General features: G+C 37.1%; 2 protein-coding genes across 2 annotated transcripts; both read right to left on the reverse strand.

The window, feature by feature from the left end:
• Nucleotides 1-1,430: 1,430 nt before the first annotated feature.
• LOC103461945 (high-affinity choline transporter 1-like) lies at nt 1,431-11,952 on the reverse strand. The gene is made up of 9 exons (XM_008404354.3): nt 9,973-11,952; nt 9,117-9,342; nt 8,718-8,831; nt 8,274-8,429; nt 8,004-8,152; nt 7,665-7,808; nt 7,038-7,191; nt 3,429-3,646; nt 1,431-3,334 (listed from the first exon to the last, which is right to left on the reverse strand). The coding sequence occupies exons 2-9, from the start codon at nt 9,298-9,300 to the stop codon at nt 2,663-2,665; spliced, it is 1,791 nt and encodes a 596-aa protein (XP_008402576.1). The 5' UTR covers nt 9,301-9,342; nt 9,973-11,952; the 3' UTR covers nt 1,431-2,662.
• A 266-nt stretch (nt 11,953-12,218) lies between these two features.
• On the reverse strand, nt 12,219-19,056 carry arl6 (ARF like GTPase 6). The gene is made up of 8 exons (XM_008404353.3): nt 18,850-19,056; nt 17,368-17,516; nt 17,055-17,116; nt 16,816-16,884; nt 16,640-16,734; nt 16,167-16,296; nt 15,895-15,950; nt 12,219-14,366 (listed from the first exon to the last, which is right to left on the reverse strand). The coding sequence occupies exons 2-8, from the start codon at nt 17,485-17,487 to the stop codon at nt 14,341-14,343; spliced, it is 558 nt and encodes a 185-aa protein (XP_008402575.1). The 5' UTR covers nt 17,488-17,516; nt 18,850-19,056; the 3' UTR covers nt 12,219-14,340.
• Nucleotides 19,057-19,222: the final 166 nt, after the last annotated feature.

A 19,222-nucleotide genomic window follows, 5' to 3' on the forward strand; every position in this document is an offset into this window, starting at 1 on the left:
GTACCTGCATAACACACAATAACATTATAGGATATTATAAACATAATTGTGGCTGTACAAAAAATGTTTTGGTTTGTCTCTAAACGTTCCACACAAACCATCCCCCATCAGCCTCCTCTCCTTCTGTGAAGCACTAAAGAAAAATGGATTGCCTGTTGGACAAGCGACAGTTTAGTTTCATAATTGTTAATTATCATGAGTGCTCTGAGAGTCACTTTCTCTGAATGGAGGCAGGAATCTTTCTCCCCCCCTCCCACCACCTCTTCTTTTTATGGGATTGATCTAAGTTCTCAAGGACATCAAAGAGGTCAGTGACTATAGGGGGAGGAGACCCAGGGAATGCGTCAAAGACTTGCGTCATTTCCTTGCATCCAGGTTGGCGAATTCCACAAAAATGTTCGTTGGTAGGCTTCTTGCCTCCGCCTTTGGTCCATTTTCCCTGCCAGAGCAACAGCGGCCCCGCCCACCCCTCCCCGGCTCCTCCCCTAGTCCACAGCCAGAGAGAGACCAGCACTTAAAGTAAATAAGCAGCAAGGAGAGCTATTTTAAGATACTGTCTTTCACTGTGGACAAGGAGGGGGACAAAGATGCAAGCCATGCGATTGTAATTTTAGTCACGTCTTTCGACATGTCGTCTTCCTCAGTCCAACTCGCTGAAGGGCCCGGCAGACATGAAAGAGCTCGGAACAACGTATTTGTCCTGTTTTGAACAGAAAAAACATAAAAACACAGATTTTTAAAGACCAAGGCAGTTGGCGCTACTGGAAATCAAGCCTTACGTCTATCAACTTTAGACTTAAACGCAAGCAACATTAGGCGAAGCTTGAGAGAGATGACTCACAAAATAAAATATGTGAAGAAGTTCTGCTTTGCAAAACTGAGTCTGAGGTTCAACAACTTTGGTTCAGATTAGAAAACACTGTTACGGCATGAGGACTTGGATGCATTCTGTTGGTTGAGCTTCCCATGAAGTGCAAAGATTTCCTGGATTCCAAGACATATCAGCAAATATGCAAATGTTTGACTTTTTTCTAAATATTGTTGAATGAAATCAAAGAATTTCACATAAGCCTTTACCTTAGGTATTTGATCATTTGAGTCAGTATTTTTCTTTTTTTAACAAGAAGGTTTTTTACAGAAAATCTGCATGTTTTGGGAACTTTCTGTCAAAAATATCTATAGCTTTACCTTTGCTTTTCAGAAAATTTAAATTTTATATACTAACAAGGAGTTCTGGAGCTTTTTACCACAACCTCATCAGTATATACCAACAACAAAAACACTATGGAAACGCATAAAACAAAAATATGGTGAGTCTTGGACTTTTTTCAGTTAATTTGGTTTTTCAAAAGGACCAAAAATGCAGATGGTCCTTGATTTATTTATTTTTTTTAAATAAATCATAGACCAATAAAGCAGCTACAAAGAAATTACTTTGGCATATTTTATCGTTATCTTCACTCTTTTGAGTCTTTATTATTTTGTATCACATCAAAAATAAATAAACATTTATAATGAATGATTTTTTTTTGTCGCATATGGATAATTCAAACAGCAATAATTGTTACTCTTATATATGTTTTATCCTTATACAGCATGTAAATACACATGTCACAAGAAAATAACCTATTCACTGCTTCTGCGTAAACAAGTAACCAGCAGAAGGTACGTCAGAGCCTGCAAACACGACGCTCTGCAACATTTAGGAGGAGGAGAAGTGTCCCATTTAATTTAAACCAGATCTTCTGCAGATTTTACATTCATTGTAAAGTCTTTCTTACTCCGGTCTCTCATGAATCTGGTCAGAATAATGAAAGCAAAATATCTCTTTTATGAGCATCTTTAAGGCAGTTGAATACAGGTTCATTTAAAACACCAACTTTTTTTTTTTTTTTTTTGACTAAACTGTTTCTACGGCCAACATTAATGAGAGCAAAAGCAAATGCTTCAGCCAGCTAATTTCTGCTTGGATATTTTTGATTCACTTCATTGCATTTTTTTTTTTCAAATCACAGTTTGTTCTTTAGTAAGAGTATAAAATAATAATAATGATAGAAAATATAATGGTGTTTCTATTAAAAAAAAACACTTCATTTTTGTAATCACCAGCTTCAGATTTCACCGTGAACAACTGACATAATGAAGAACAGATGCATTTTTTTCATAATTACCTACAGCTGACCTACTCTACTGCTATAGTCATCGTCAGATTACGTTGCAAATGCTGCATGTGTGTGAAGCTGCATATCTTATTGCTTTTTATTGTTTCCCTTCCAAACAGTAGTTGTGCTGTCAATTCTTGTGAAGTACTTGTCAATCGTTATGCATGATTTTGGATGATAAACAGAAATCTGAAGTCTTTTTTTTTCTATAGTCAAATAAACTGGACTTCTCATATACCTCTAACCCAGTTAAAAAGGCATGAGGTATGCAAGGTGACAATGTATAGTGCTTTCTATGTATATATTTCAATATGTAGGTGTGATAATCAGCAAGCGGCTATAATTAGAGTCTAATATCCTGACATGTGGCTCTTATCCAATTAAGAGAGATGACCAAGTACTTTAAAGTCCAGAAAGAGGGTATTTTCTTCTTGCCTCTTGGCCTCCTGCCAGTTCAGTCAGGTATTCCGTCTTTACATTTTTATGAAATCCAGGTTTTATTATTCTTCGTTATGTGAGAAGTCAGGGCTGGACTCTTCCTCTTCCTCTTCAACTGTTTCCTCTGGCAGCGTGTCACGGCGGGTAAAGGCGGCTGCCAAGGTCACACTCAGCCGCGGCTTGACAGGCGCTAACTCCGACAGCCCGATGTTGTTGCCTCGGGTAACAAGAGTAGTTTTATCCATTATTTCCCCACTGCGGCTGGACACAACGGCGTCCAGAAAGTCATATTTGTGCGAAATCTTTCCGCTCTCGAACAAGTACTTCGCCAGGTACGAGAAAACAAAGTTACCGAAAAAGGAGGCCAACATAGAGACGGTCTTAAAGGGGAACCGTTGTATGATAATTTCCTCCATTTCGCCGGAGTCCTGGTGCTTCCGCTGCTCGGTCGTCCAGCCTGGATAATAAATGAAAGGAGGCAGGTGCAGGTAGGGCTCACCCCCGCCTATGCGCAGCACCAGGCCAAACAAGTACGCGGCCACCGAGCCGTACGTGTTTGTGCCTTTGACGAAGAGCACGCTGAGGAGCTGCGGGAAGATGATGACATAAACCAGGTCTGAGCTCAGGTACCAGAGGCCATAAACCGTGCCAGCGCCCAGGGCCATCAGCGTGGCAAGGCCGCCAAATACAAAGATTGTGATTCGCATCACCCACACAATTTCACGATCGGATGCCTTGGAAGACAGAGAATAGACATAAGCAACTAGATAGACAACTTCAGTAAGAGGCAATTAGTAACAAAATCTTTGATTATGTTCCTGAACTTACTGACTGTCTGAAGGCAAGCTGGTAGATGTTTCTTGCAAACATGGAGCTGGCAGACAGAATGGAGGAGTCTGCAGAGGACATGACAGCGGCAGACACAGCCCCCAAACCGAAGAAAGAAACAAATGGCGGACAGAGGTGCTGGAGCACAATGGGAAGAATCATTGCTGCTTCATCTTTGTCTTTAGGAGCTTCACCGCCGTAACTGGTCTTGTTCCAGTCTGAGTAAGATAAATAATCGTTAGTTCTATTGGAGGAAGACATGCTCTGTTTCAATTTTTGTAGATTAGAAAAATAGGAACAAACTTATTTAAAATTATAATTTAATTTACTGCATTTTCAGTGTATTATCTAAAACATCCTTTATCCCTGGTAGAGGCTGCAGTAATCTCATATTGAACAGAGTTACATTTCAGCATATGTGTCGAGATGGGGGAAAAAATCACATTACAATATTTACTTTTAGCAAAATATCAGACACATGGTTTGAGCATGTAGAGAAAGAGATGTATGATTCTTCTTAGTACAATCTCTCTAAATGATCCAGAGCCCGGTTCCTCTCATATGTTTATTTCTCTTCAGTTCAAAACAGATTTTTGATAAGATTAAATAAGATTGTTCAGGGTCTTAGATGCCCATGAAAGGATGCTAAATGCTGTCTGATCATTTCTAAGGTCAAACACTGATGCTGCACAAGAACGCCTGGCTTACAAGTCTGGATATTTATTCATCCTAAAAATGTCTTTTTGGGTTATGGTCTGGAATCTGTGGAGTTCACTGAAAACAAACTGACTCTGGCATGTCTTGACGCCTCTTGTTTTGTGAACTGAAGTGCAGTGATGATTGAAATGAAAGGGGACCAAACCGGTCCCAAAGATGAAAGTATAAAATGATCCCAAATGTCAGATACATCTCTCCAGACAACATGTGTCTATTGCTGAAGAACCCATTGGTACTTTACCACACTGAATCAAACATTTTGCATCGGATTTGGGAATGTGTGGGTTGGAGCTGTAGAAACAAAAACCAAACCATAAAGCTGTGCAGGCTCAGATCTCAAGCCAATCTGAGAGCTGCATGCAGTTTGGAGGTTGGCAGCTACTGACTCTGCAGAAACTTAGCAACTCCTTCATTCTCTGTGCCTTTGTTGTGCTACATACGGGCCCGTGCAGAGACCACTAAAGGGGCAGGTGCTCAACAACAAAAAAAAAGGGCACATCTAACCGCATTCTAGGACAGAATATTAACAAAGCCACTCAGCTTTCAGAGTTTAATAAACAATGATAAATTACAAAAATGTGACATATACAATCGAACATCTCCATATAGAGCATAACACTATGTCTATGTAAGATATTTTATTAGTAATTTCTGCAGGTCTACTTTGTTATAGGAAAGTATTGCAATATTAAAACCTGCAATTTAGCAGGATATGTAAATCAGAGCTAGACCACCAGACATATTTTGTCTTTACAGAATTACACTATTAAAATATAAACAAGGGCACAATGCAACCTTTTAGTGGACTGTAATCTATAAAACAAAGAGCTGCCTGTTTGCTGCAGTGGAGATGAAGATGGTCCATTCAGGAAAGCAGAGCTGCATCAATCTAATGTGGAACTGCAGAAAAAAGAAAAAAACAAAAGCAAAAATTGAATTGTTAATGCATGTCACCATGAGAAAGGCCTACTGAGTTTTGCTTAAAAAAAACTTTAAAAAAAATTTAAATCACACATTTTTGACTCATGAAGTTAACTTTTTTTGCAAAACAAACTTATTTGCGCTTGTCAGAAATCTTTTCTTGCTATTCTAAGTTTTGTTTGTGACTCAAAGTTTTGCTTGTGATTCTCACATGACATCTTGAACAGGGACTAAAATCACAACAAAAGATTTATGATGTGTGCAAATAAATGTTTGTTTGGTAAAAATTAGTTAATAAAAAAAAAGTATTTTAAACAAAACTTTTATTTTAAAGGAATCATTACAATTCCAAAAGTTTTGATTACAATTTTATTTTACTTAACTGAGGTTTTTTGTTTTTCTCCATTGAATAATTGGGAAACAAATTTAACTTCATACTCTGCAAACCAGACCCTAAACAAAGTCTGGGTCAAGTTTTTTCCCCTTCATTAATGACACTTTTATTACATACATTATATCTATCATGGTAATTCAGGATGAGTTATTTCTAATTCTAAATTAATATCCTAGTTGGACAATTATTTAAGTGTTATTCTCCTTAAAGATACATTTACCTAACGCTGGAATAAATGCAATGTACATTATGCAGCAAAGGAAATTAGAAGATCGGACATATATCCATTATGGAGATGATCGGTTTTGGACGGGCGATGTGCCCTTTTTGCATAAGCAATACTAAAGGATGACAGAAATTATTAAAGATGCAGGGAAGAAGCTTTTTAGTTATCTAGCTTTGCTAGCAAAGTCCATAGCTAGCAGCTAGCTAATAGCACAACAACAACAGCCTAATTTCTGAATGTTAAAAATACTGAATTGATAGATAAGAACAGTTTTTCCTCACCTGTCTGTCTCCTCCCGCTCAGTAGTTCTTCAGAGAAAGACAGACGCAGAGGCCTGTCAGTGTCTGTTGTATTTCATTACCTCTCTGCTTAAACCACGACTCCGAGCTGAAGCAGAAACGACACTTCAACGTTTTCCGTCATCTGACTACTTCCCTTTATTCACCAAAAACATTTTTTTTTAATTCACCAAGAACTGTTCTGTAATCTGGAACTTCACTACATTGAGCTCCGCAGTTAGCCGCCTTATTGCACTGCGTGAGAGGCAATTGCGTCATGCATCACGGGCAAAAGGTCAAAGGTAACAAGGTGACCGACTTATTATGCTATACAAAAAAGAAACAAAAAAGCAAAGAATTTTAGCACATGTTTTTATGTGTCAGAAGAGGGCTTAGGAAATAATACCAAAAAAAAAAAAAAGAAAAAATTTGACCAAAGGGGCACTTGGGGGCAAGGAGCAAAAAGGGCAGGTGCTTAAGCACCCCCAGCTCTCCCCTTCTGCATGTGCCTGGCTATATAATTAATTTTGTTGCAAAAAAAAGAAAAACTATTACATTTTTAACTGCAAGATTTTTTTGTCTGTGTAAAATTGTTATTGTAATAAAAGATGAATACATGTTAGGTCTGTAAAAACAAAGAACACATTGGGATACCAACATGTGTGAAGGGTCAAATCTGGACGCAGCAGAACATTACGTTTGTCTTTTCATCTTCCGTTACTTTGGTTGTTTCTGTTTGGGCCGTTTTATGGTATTAAGCTGCACATCTTGAGCAAGTTCATAGAACACGATGAAACACATTTGTGTCATCACTTCTCCGTGGAAGAATCTGACACCTAAAAATCTGGAGATCACAGCACTAATTTGGTCCCTTGCCTCGCTCTAATGCAATATTTACAATCCAGCACGGTTATTAAACGGATAGCTGCTTCATTATGGATGAGGTGAACCAGCTGCTATTTACCAGGTTTTCTTAGATCTAAGGGCAACAAGAACCCACCCAGAGCCTTCCCCAGCAAAACAAACACAGAGGCGAACACATCCACAGAGAGTGTATGTGGAGTGTCTCTGACCTGTGGAGGCCCCAATGGCTCCGATGAGAACGGAGGGCACGGCCATGACGAGGCATCCAAACGCAGCCAGGAAAGAGAGAACCTGTGCATAGGTGGCGGAGGAGGCAGATAACACCCTTTGGAAATACACTTGCCAAGGTATTCCTCCCAGCATCTGCAGCATGATGACCACCAGGAAAAACATATTTAAAAGTGAGGTTCAGGATTGTTAAACCTGAATCTGGAAGAACCAAAGTCACAAATCCATAGATTAAAAAAAAAAGAACAAAAAAAGAAAAGAAATATCCTGAGAGACATTATTTTAAGTTCAAAATATGGAGAGGACAAAGCAAATTTCTTAAGTGTAAAGGAACAAGTAAGTAATTTCATAAGGGAATGATTGTGCTGGAATGAATGAATTCTTTACTTGACCACGTGTCTAACAATGTAACAAATGTATTTACTGAATAATTTCTAGATTAACAAATGAATGAAGTCAATGAAGTTCTTCCACTTTTAAGCTAAACCCAAGAAGAGTAATCAACACATTTTAAAAAAAAAAGGTTGTTGATAAAATCAGTTTTTGACTGTATTCTAGAGTTTTAAGGTCTACTATTGTTGAGATGAATAAACATGTAGAGACAGTACCAGAAGACAAAAGTTGTCGACCCACATCCAGGTGTCTTCCTTCTTGATGCTGCCTCTCCACGGTGACTGATAAACCCTCTTCACTGCAGTGACGGTGATGTCTGACACCGCAGCGTTAGTCAAAGCAAAAGGGACGCTGATCCACTGCAGGCAAACAAACGTCAGTAAATACAAAGGAAAAACAACACAAACTAGGAACAGAAGAGTTTTAAAACACATTTAATTTCTTTCAAGGGAAACATGAACTTAACATCACTGTATTTCTGTCCATTTCTGCCTATTATTCTGAGAGATAATGACCAATGCATAAAATGAATCAAATGCAAGTCTTGAACTTACAAGGCCAATAAAGATACAAAACAGCTGCACCACGTCCGTGTAGGCCACAGAGTACAGTCCTCCAACCAGGGTGTAGAAGATTGCTATGAGTGCAGAGATAACCACTGACATCTTGATGTTGATGTCCACAATGACACTCAGAGTAGCGCCTATAGGTCAAGAGCAGGTCAAAGGACATCACAGTCCTTGTAGTGTCTGAAATTCAGATACATTTTGAGGTACATCCAAGAACATTTTTGTTCTGCTGTGTGTGCAGACACGTGGACTTACCGAGGGCGGACAGGATGGCAGCAGACCAGAAAATCTCACCCATGAACGCAGGTATGAAGAGAAGACCACCCATGCGTTTCCCATAAAGTTGCTGGAACGGGTCCAGCATGGTGACGTAACCTCTTGAGCGCATGGGCTTAGCAAAGAAAAGCCCACCTGGGATAAAGAGGGAGAACTTGATGGAAATACATTTCAGAGCCCATGTCTTCAAATCTTAAAATAGATCTGAATGAAAATAATAATAGTAAGAAAACATAATATGGACAGTTTGATACTTGTTTAAATGCTACCACTGAAAGATGAACAGAAGAGCACTTGAGACAGTCAATCTAAAACTCTTATTTTAATTATATGTTTAGCCTATAAAGTAGTGCTTAAGTTTGTATTTCTTCCACATAATACATTCAGCCATTTAAGAATAATATACTGTTTAAGAAAACTCACCAACAACCAGACTGAGAGCATATCCAAATGGGGCTTGAGCCCAAGCCAAGCCGTAGTCGGGAAGATACACATACTCAGCTGTGCCATTGATGTATCCTCCACCCACCCAGGTCGCTGCGAATTACACAAACACGTCACTGAACGTAACAGAAATTACATTTATTTGGACAGAATAATAATAATAATAATAATAATAATAATAATAATAATAATAATAATAATAATAATAATAAAGAAACTCTCAAATTCGAGTATAAACAAAATCGTAAATGTTTTTTTTTTTATTTTTATATACAATTCCAATAAAATTAACATCGACAAAGTCCCTCGGTTATGGGAATAGTCTCTTTAAAAATATATACCGGAACTAATGCAACAAACCAGTAACACAAACTCCACCTGTCATTGTGAATCCACCAACAAAGAGTCCGATGTCTCTCCCTCCGACCATGATGGTTTCGCTGCGGTCGGTGCCCTCCGCCTCCCCGGAGTGTTTGTTCTTCCATGCCGCCCAGATGCCCACGAACAGGATGAGGAGATAGAAGACCGCGATAGCCACAAGCCCCTCTGCATGGATGGTCATTGTCGCAGTGGTCTTCTGCTAGGAACGGGAGGACATGAAGACCTATAGAGGAGTAGAAAACATAGTTATCATAAGATATGATGTTATGTGCGCTTTTGTGTTTGTGGCAAGTGAAGTATCGACATAGTTTGGAGTGGAAACAAAGTTAGTTTTTTTTTTTTTTTTTTTTGTCCGATTTGAAATACTGACCAGACACACTGAAACCTGTTTGAAAAATAAAGGCACTTCAAAGAAAAACTAAGAAATAATTTTCTTTAAATTACGTAAATTTAAATATCAACTTGAACTTTGATATGTCTTGTAAAATTAGTCATAAAATGTGGTCATACTACCATTACAAATAAGACGGAAACGTTTCATAATTGTTTTTCTTCTTGGTAGAAATCCCAAGTATAAATAACTGAAAGATACAATGAATCCCCCAAAAATCTAATATAAACTATATTTAAACAATACAATTAACTTCGTATTACTATAATTTTGCTCTGTTAAATAAGTCATGTTCTTTTTGTTCATTTAATTTGGCTCCTTGTGGAGGATGCTTGTGCGTAAAAGCCTTATTACGCACAGAAAAACTAATTCCAAAGAGGCACAAATTATGATAGAAAGCGCCTTTCTTTGCGTCTTTCTTTCTTAATTTCTTTTTCATATATAAAGGACTACAGAACTTACCAAAAGTCTTTCCAGAGTCATGCGTGTGGGCAGATGAACAAAGAAAACGAGCATCACAGTTCCAGCAGCATTGAAATACGCGTCCCTCTTTGTACGGTGGGCAACTGGAAAGCGAAAAGGCGGTGGGGGTCTCGGGTGACTTGCTGAGGCTTATAAAGGGGGCAGATGTCGTCAGAGGACCGAGACACGCGTCAGAGAAACCACCCGTCCCTCTTAATGAGCACCTGGCAAAATAAAAAATAAAAAAAGAAAGAACGTCACAATGTCCCGGCTGATGTTACTGGAAGAGGGCCGAAATTCCTTCACCCAAGAACACTTTTTTTTTTTTTTTTACTCACCGGATGGGACATGAAAAGAAGGTTGTTAAAAGCGTCGCATCGCGCTTCGACTAATTACAAAACTGTGAATATTTTTTTGTTTTGCTTTGTCCGCTTCTGACACTACTTATTTATACTCAGTGCATACAAGTTTTAAGCAACACATTTCAGATGGCCTTCTGTTGGTCAGTAACATTATTTGCTTTCCTTTGTTCATCGGAAGGACGCTGGGAACACGCCTTCATCAAGAAACTCTGGTGGGATAAAAGTGTTATTATTAAAACATATAGCCAGGAATTACGAACACACTCTCAAGGAGAAATACTCAATTTCCTCTTTTTTTCCGTGATCAAACGAATTCGTGGATAAAACACTCCCCACATTTAAGCAATGATAGTCTTAAGTGTGTGTCTCCCTCTTCCCTTCAGGATATATATCTTTGAGCTGCGTCTACTTAATGGCCACTTCAGCTTGCACTCCGTTTATCTGAACAAGACTTGTCGAAACTGGCAGGCATCCAATTAGGATGGGTCCCGAGCATGCAGTGAGGTTTAATGATACAATCTGACTTTTTAAAAATCCTTACACACATACACCCAGCAACAGGAGGGGAAAAAAACTGTCTTGGAGAAGATGCTTATTCGTCATGGTAAATGGTGGCAAATGAGCAGAAAACAGCACCATGGAGAGAGACCAGAATATGTAAAACAGGTTATTCAGGTTGGGCCATAAGTTTCCATACATAGGAGAATGTAAAATATATATTACTTTTATATTTCAGATACCCAAGAAGATGCGTTTGACAAAAGAGCAAAGAATTGAAATGATTCTGATGGCTGTCGCCATCGGGAAGCAGTCGCATGGTTGCACGAAACTTTAACAGAAAACATGGACCGAGCATCTCAACGACACTGTGCGAAAACTTATTTGGAAGTTTCAGAAAACTGGAAATGTTTCAGATGAACCACGAAGTGGTCCAAGACGTGCAGCGATTACACAGAGTCCCACAAAGATAAAAACGGTTGTCCAGTATAAAATGTTTATATCTTTTCTATGTATGTAAACTTATGACCCACCCTGTATTTGGGAGTTATGATACAGGACATCTATGTTGATATTTCATGTTACTTGTATACATCATTAAAGACTATATTACATATGGACATTTAGATCAAAGCTTTTACAACAAAAATATTCACGTAGATGAAAAATAAAATAGATTTGAGCTTTATGTTTATAAATATTAAGCTTTTCTTAAAGTTTGTCACTAATTCCAAAACTATCGAAATGAAGCCTTAACTCATGTTTCTAGTAAGCAGTTAATACGCACAGTAATAAAACATCCTGCAATGGCAAACTGTGTGGCCGCATATTTAAAATCTATTACCAACATTACATGCGTTACATACAAACCAGCTTTTGGATCAAAATAAAATGAAATGCGATAACATTTGAGTGCCGAATGATTCTGCGAAATATTTATGCCAAAAATTAAAAGATCCGGCAGACAGCTGGAAAATCTGCTAACGGCATGTTGGACAGATGGTTGGTGCAGAACCTTGAGGCACTTTTAAATCAAACACTGAATCTTAACTTTGGCATTCGTGTGATTGGTTCATATCAAGAATCCCATTAGACATAATGTACATGCCTAGTGCATTTCTGAGCACAACTATTGTAAAAAAATATATATATATATATATATATATTGTGTTCCAGTTTTATAGAAAACATTTCAACATCTGTAACTTCACTGATTACATTCAACCAAATAATGTGTTCAGAGTCACAGGACTGGAGGTTTAATGAGCAGCTGTTGCTGGCAGCTCACAAGATCTCTAAAAAAAAAGCCTGAATAAAAGGAAGAGAGATGGAATATTTGGGATAACATCTGAATATATGAACATTACATGTGAACATGGAGAAATGTTGGGTTTCCACAAAATTTATTATTTGAAAATTAAAACACAGAATGGAATAAAATAGAAACAGGCCTTTGAAAAATGCAGTTTCAGCAAATAGTCTACAAATGATATCAGTTTAAAATATAAAACATTATTAATCAAGGACAGTTGACCTACAGAAATGATCTGAGATCTCTACAAGATACTGACTAAACTCTTTACAGCAAGTCAAGACATTTTACAATCACAGAAATATTACAAATCCACATGGTTTCCACTGTGAGAGTAAGCAGGAGTTTTCTTGATTTGGTTGTTTCACAGACGAAGCGCTGAAGAAAAAAACATTGCCTGCTGATGTACGACACTAAAATGTACACCAGCTTTTCACAACAAAAACAGCATCAGACTGTCAGCTATAACATTTTAAATAACTAACATAAATTAAAACATATTTTGCGATGCTTTCCTGACAACTATCACAGACTTTTTAGCATATGTTCCCTATCTATCTAAACAAATTTATAAGAGTTTGGTAACAGTTTAGAGGATGTTCTATGTGTGTGAGAACGGGTGATTGATTGAATGTAGCATGAAGAGCTTTGGGGTTCTCTGAACTTTATCTGCTATACAACATAACACATCTACCATTATGTTTTACAAACACCTCAAGTTTTGTCGAGGTTCTTAAGGTTACATTTCTTCAATATGATTGTTACTGAAACAGCAATCTCCATCTGCACCATTTCAGTTACATGTCATTCACGTTAAGGAAAACATCTTTGACAGACTACAAGCTGTAATCAGTTAAATAAAGTCTTGCTTCAGGAACAGTTACTTTCTGAGTTGTTGCAGGAAGACATTAAAAATGATGAAGAAGTTGTTTCTGTTTGGTTTTCGCTGCTAAACATTATTTAGCCACAATTCACAAACCTTTGACAGAGCATAGATAAAGGATTAAAATAAAGACATTTGTTGATTTTAATTTAGTGCATTAAAGTCAAAATAAAGCCTTTGTAGCTGCCGCTTTTAAATCTGTGAGCTTAGTTGTACGTTTTTCCTTCTATCTATCTATCTATCTATCTATCTATCTATCTATCTATCTATCTATCTATCTATCTATCTATCTATCTATCTATCTATCTATCTATCTATCTATCTATCTATCTATCTATCTATCTATCTATCTATCTATCTATCTATCTATCTATCTATCTATCTATCTATCTATCTATAATACTGATTAATTCTAATCAAAAAAAGGCTTAAAAACACAGAAAACATTTTTAGAAACCAGGGCTGAAATAGCATATGTTAACATGGACGAAACAAGCTGCTTTTATGGCAAGCTCTAGGTCAGTCTATATAAAAAGATCAAAGCCTTAAAAAAACAAACAACAACAACAAAAAAGAAATCTTTTGTATAGACTGTAATTTTATGCTTTCTGGCCTGCCTTTGATTCATTGAAGTACTGAGAGTAAACTGAAAGCAGCCTTTTTGAATGATTACTTCTTGTTCATTAGAAATGGAATCAAGCCAAAAAAAGAACAGTGGCTGGAATTTAGCTTCGCAGAGGCTTGTTTTGACTTATATTTGCAGTTTTCACCTACTTGTTTCACATCTGTATATATACTGACTTAATATTTGTATATGATCATTACAGCTAACTATGTCGTATTAGATTTCTATTTTTATAATTTTTTTTTGTTTATTATCCTAGAGAAACTTTGCTTAAAATTGAGCAGAGCTCCATTCTAAATTATCTGCAGTGAGGACAAAATGCCTGTTATTAGTGTAAGCATAAAACAGCCAATGAAGTTTTGGAAAAGGCAGGAATCTGAACACATTTTGCCTCTTTCTTCTTCTGATTCCCAATGATTTTACAATAAAGTAAATTTTACCAAAATAACATTGCATCTTAACAAATCTTAAAAATGTTATAGGAAGCATTTACCAAGTTCACCTGCTGATTTTTGTGCACTTCTCTTACCAAGACTTGCTTTTTGGACATTTGCATTTCTTGCTTTAACACGTATATGTAATCAGAAACAGCATCTACGTCAAGTGGTGTCTTAAAAACAGCAAAACAATTATTTAAAAAAATATCTGCGAGTAATGGTGATTATTCTGGTGGTTGCTCCTCATGCGCTCATGTTTTCATTGCTTTGATTTGATCTAGAAAAGGAGGAAAAGGGTTATTCAGCAAAATATAACACATATGTATATTAATAACAGACAGATATGTCTCTTTGAATTCTCAGGATTACCAAAAGAAAACTGGACAAAGAACGGTCAAGACGAAGAGTTTACATGGGTAGGTTTCTAGCTTAAATACATTGCACAGGTGGCTTCATGTAAACTCACCTGCTTAGGATACAACAACATGGGGAAGGGAACCAGTTATAAATCCTAAACAACTACAATTCAACAACAGTAGTATTAAAAAGCAACCAGTACTCACTGTATAATTTGATCTATGGAAGGATTTGAATGAGGGCATTAAACATAACAGAAAAAAAAAAAAGAAAAAAAAAAGACATGGACATTCTTGTACAATGACACATATTTGTTATGAACATGCTTTGGAAAAGTAACTGTCTTGATAAGAGATAAAGACATCTTGAAATTCTAGATATCTATAGGTCAAGAAAGCAATGAGAAAATGGCAGAAACAAAGACACTTCAATAAATAGTAAGATAAAAACGATGTAATAATCCTCATTCACATCACTGCTCCCCGTTATTGAGGTTAGAACTATACGTCTCATTGGTTTATCTCTTCCTCAACCCACAACTCCACCTACTTAACCTGAGGTTATAACCATTTCTTAACAGAACTCTAACAAGGTTGGAAAAAGTAAGAGTGGAGTATTAATGTGGACAGGAAACTAATCTGAACAGCTGCAGTTACATTAGAAAATAGGCATTAACAGCAGTGGTGGGTTAATTTGTTATTAGAACAGCTGCTTCGAATAAATTGGCAGTCTGGTATATTAAAAAACCAAATAAATAAAAGCACTTCCCAAACTTTCTAACTCTGTTCTGTGTATGAAAACCAGCTGTGAGAAGTTTTTCCTCAGCTTTGGAGCCCAATTAGCCTGATCATTGCCTTTCTACGCAATTCTACTTGATAATCATCTGCCTTCAGTGATCCACTGGGATTTCTCCCATTGAGCTGGATTTCTCTGGTTGATGTTTAACCTTACCAGTCAAGAAAACAGAAGGAGGAGTTGTGACTGTAGCTTGGTAATGACAACGAAGGAAGTGAATGAAGCCATTCAGTTCTTGTTGGTCAAACTTTCAAATTTTGAGGAATTTAAGTTGGAGCAAGAACAATGAACAAGCCACTGTATTGCTGGAAAATATGCCGTGGCACTACTTCCCAAACGTGGCAAACGTGGCTAACGTTTGTCACAGCCAAACGTTAGCCACTGGGTAAAATCAGATCCAATATTTTAAAACTTCAACAGAGTCTAACCTCGCCACCCCCCCCCAAAAAAAAAACAAAAAACATGTGGAATATGACCAAATATGTGTGGTTGTTACTTTATTAGATTTTGAATGCTATTCTGGTGTCAAATTGACTAAAAAGTAATCAGGTAAGAATAAAGTAGATAGCAAAGTAAACTTCATATTAATCTAGGGGGGAAAAAAACAATAATACAGAACTTTAGTCTTCAATTATGCACATTAGGTCTCTCACCTTGCAGCCAGTCGACTCCTTCTTGTAAACCTTCTCCTCTGATCGCATCAGTGGCACTGGAAAACAACAAATGTGTTCTGAAAAACAAAAACCTGCATCCACCCAGGCTTTTCTACCAACCATGCAGAAAAAAAAAAAACAATCCCAAAAAATGTTACAAGAGTATATGACTGGTTCTATACACTCCTGTGGTTTAATAGTTATGTTAGATTATTAGTAGTAGTGTACAGTTTATGAGACAAGTACTTCAAAGAGTTTTAATCTGTTCATACCAGATGTACCAGGGCTTGTCTTTGATGTTCTCCAAACAGAGCAGCTGTGAGACCTTGACAGAAGACAGAGCATCTCTGACATCCATCTTGTTAGCAAAGAAAAGGATGGGGATCCTCCTGTGTTTAATATCTGCAGCAAAAACGGTGAGTAAAGTGTAAACAACCTACAGTTGTGATGGTGAATGATAAAGAACAATATTCTGACACCATTGCTTAATATTTGACACAATATTGCTCAATATGTGTTCTGCAAAGTGGTTCACTGTGTTTCTCACTCGTGGAATACTTTGTTTTCCATCCACACACACATACATGCATAACAAAAATAAAACGGGTTTGGAGTCATTGATGTTTGTGTCTTCAATGACTGTGGTTTATAAAATATAAACCAAAAATCTGTATTCATACTTGTATGAATTAAACATAGAACAGTATAAAAAAAAAACTGTGCAGACAGATCAGAAAGAGCTTACCGGGATGATTCAATAATGTTTCCAATTCTTCTTTGGCTACAACCATTCTTAGCTTGTCTGCACTATCAATGACAAATATGATAGCCTGCCCTTCCCTGAGAAGAGAGCAATGGGAATAAAATGTCTATGTATATCACCAAAAAAGGCAAAAGTCCAGACTGTATGTGTGTACTCACTTGTAGTAATGTTCCCAAAGATTCCTGTATCTGCCTTGACCGGACATGTCAAAGACGGTAAATGAAAGACTGGAGAACAGAAAAAAAATCATCAAATAAATAAATAAATAAAGTTGGAAACCTAAAAGTAATCACATGGAGCACATATCCTATCACTTAGCAGACGAAATGTTCAAATCAAAACAAGGTGGTAAAACAATAAGACATTTAATTTTTACTATATGGCATTAAGTATCTACCTGGATGTCTTGAACTTCTCTATACTGAAGCCAATTGTTGGAACAATGTCTTGCACCTGGGCCTAAAAGAAAGAGATTGGGGAATGAGGAATGGCTCAAAGAAAAGCTCACACAGGCAATGTTCATTTTATTTTCATGTAAGAAAGGATTTTTGTTTTTTACTTAATTGCATTGTAAATAATGTTGTGCAACAGCCGATCAACATAACTGCAGGACAACACATTTAAAACACAAAAAGGACATGCACAGCATATATGTCAGTGTGAGGTGTATTAAATACAAGTGCACAAATTTCACTGGATCATTCACTTACATTGGAAGGCTTGAGTTTGTTGATGATGGTGGTTTTGCCACTGTTGTCCAGGCCCAGGCAGAGCACATTCACCTCCTTCTTTAAGCCCAGCCATCCGACCAACTTGTCAAATAGTCCCATTGGCTAGCAAGCAACCATCAGCTGTGAGCCTTCAATGAAAACAAAAAAAGCAAAAGTTAGTAGGTTAAAATTACAAATAAGAAGAGGTAAGGAACAGAAAGGAAATCTATAATAGACACAAGTTGATCACACTTTCAGAGCAGTAATGGTGATATCAGTTTTAATGAACTTATATTTTTCTCTTCTCTTTTTTGTTTTCAGCCATTATTAGGCACCTTTCCCTCTTGAGACCTTTAGTATCTCAAACACTGAGGTTTAAATAAGATGCAGGTGGGTAGCGTCCATCCAACAGGCTAAATATATTCATGCTTTGAAGAAAATGGATGCATGGCTACTAAAATATTATAGCATATTATATTCACTACTTTATAAGAGTCCTATTCAACTACCAAGATGCACAAAAACTGAATTAATATAGGACTTTTCCATTCATAACGGCTACTAAACGCCTACATTCACCCAGTCACACTTTAAGCATGGAAGTTGTCTAATTTTGATATTACAATCATTGACCTGCAACCAGCTCTGATTAAAATTAACACGTACTGAGCAAGTGCATAAAAAGGTGCATCACACTAATCTGGTTGCTAGCTAAAATGTTTTAAGGAAAACTATAGCCTCTTTTAAGTTTAGAAAAGCCCAGTGTATCCTAAAACAGAGCAAAGATCAATGAGGAACAGAAATTCCTTTCATGCAGCGAAATTAACTAAAAATCGAGAAATCTCTGGTAAATCTCTGGTAATGTCCATATCCCTCAATTAGCTGAACCATTCAGGAACTATGGTCATGGTGCTAAGTCTCTTTCACACAAAAATATCAAGCAGAGCAAAATAATGTTTTGATTAATAATGAATGTACATGGAATTCGTTTATTTTAAATAGCAACCAGGTTATTTTCTATGAACATCAAACTGTGACATTTAACACCCAATTGTAAATCTATATCAAATTGTGATCATATCAGTGATAAAAAAAAAGAATATAAGAGCATTATCTACACCCAGTGTAGTTAATGCACAGTGTATCCTGTCGCAGATAGGTGTTTGGTGGTTCTAACCAGATTTGGTCGCATTTACTACACGCTAACAGCTATTTAATCTCTGTCACGATAGTCGCTAGCAAGCCACTGCTAACCGTTAGCTGTTTGAAAGTTAACTACTTCAGTCATTTCAATACAACATAGACAGAACTTTCCGTGGTCTTTCTAAAAAAAAAATTCACAACATATTTCCACTCTTAAATAATCCAAATGTAGTTATGCAATTGTAGCGAAGACCAACACCGCGGTTAGCCTAGCTACGATATCGCTAACGTTAGCCCGTATTATCCTGTCGCAGATTGTTAAGTAGAGCTGTAACTTACCTGTAATTCGCCCGTGCTATGTTGCTAATATTGGATCAGCTAGTGCAGTCCCAGTCTTTGTATTTCACTAACTGATGTTTCATTCATTTCTCTGCTGCTCTCTCATACTACATAGAATAAAAATATAACTGGATATTTACACTACGTTGCTGGGAGACCAACGTCTTGCCGCTAGGTTGTATCACCGGGGCAACGGAAGACGTTTTCTACGTCAGCCGCACAGGGGTCTACCGTGATTGGTCATTGTGTTGCTCGGCAACGATTGGTCTGCTCCGCGGTGATTGGTTGTTACGGTGGTAGTGGCGTAATCATATCTATGGATAGACGTGTAATAATGTTTGGCAAACCCAAAATTTAAAACCTTTAATCGTAA

Source organism: Poecilia reticulata, chromosome 3 (genome assembly GCF_904066995.2).
Source record: "Poecilia reticulata chromosome 3, P_reticulata-male-v2, whole genome shotgun sequence".
In the NCBI taxonomy this organism is placed as follows: domain Eukaryota; kingdom Metazoa; phylum Chordata; class Actinopteri; order Cyprinodontiformes; family Poeciliidae; genus Poecilia; species Poecilia reticulata.

What these genes read in the sequence shown, in the direction of transcription:
- LOC103461945 (XM_008404354.3), bottom strand. Translation starts at nt 9,300, where the DNA reads ATGACCATCCATGCAGAGGGGCTTGTGGCTATCGCGGTCTTCTATCTC. An exon ending in TGGTGGATTCACAATGACAG is followed by an intron (nt 8,832 to 9,116) that starts GTGGAGTTTGTG and finishes TGTAATTCGCAG; the next exon opens with CGACCTGGGTGGGTGGAGGA. An exon ending in TGCCATCCTGTCCGCCCTCG is followed by an intron (nt 8,153 to 8,273) that starts GTAAGTCCACGT and finishes CTTGACCTATAG; the next exon opens with GCGCTACTCTGAGTGTCATT.
- arl6 (XM_008404353.3), bottom strand. Translation starts at nt 17,487, where the DNA reads ATGGGACTATTTGACAAGTTGGTCGGATGGCTGGGCTTAAAGAAGGAG. An exon ending in ACAAACTCAAGCCTTCCAAT is followed by an intron (nt 17,117 to 17,367) that starts GTAAGTGAATGA and finishes TCTTTCTTTTAG; the next exon opens with GCCCAGGTGCAAGACATTGT. An exon ending in AGGAGTCGACTGGCTGCAAG is followed by an intron (nt 14,367 to 15,894) that starts GTGAGAGACCTA and finishes CTCCTTTTCTAG; the next exon opens with ATCAAATCAAAGCAATGAAA.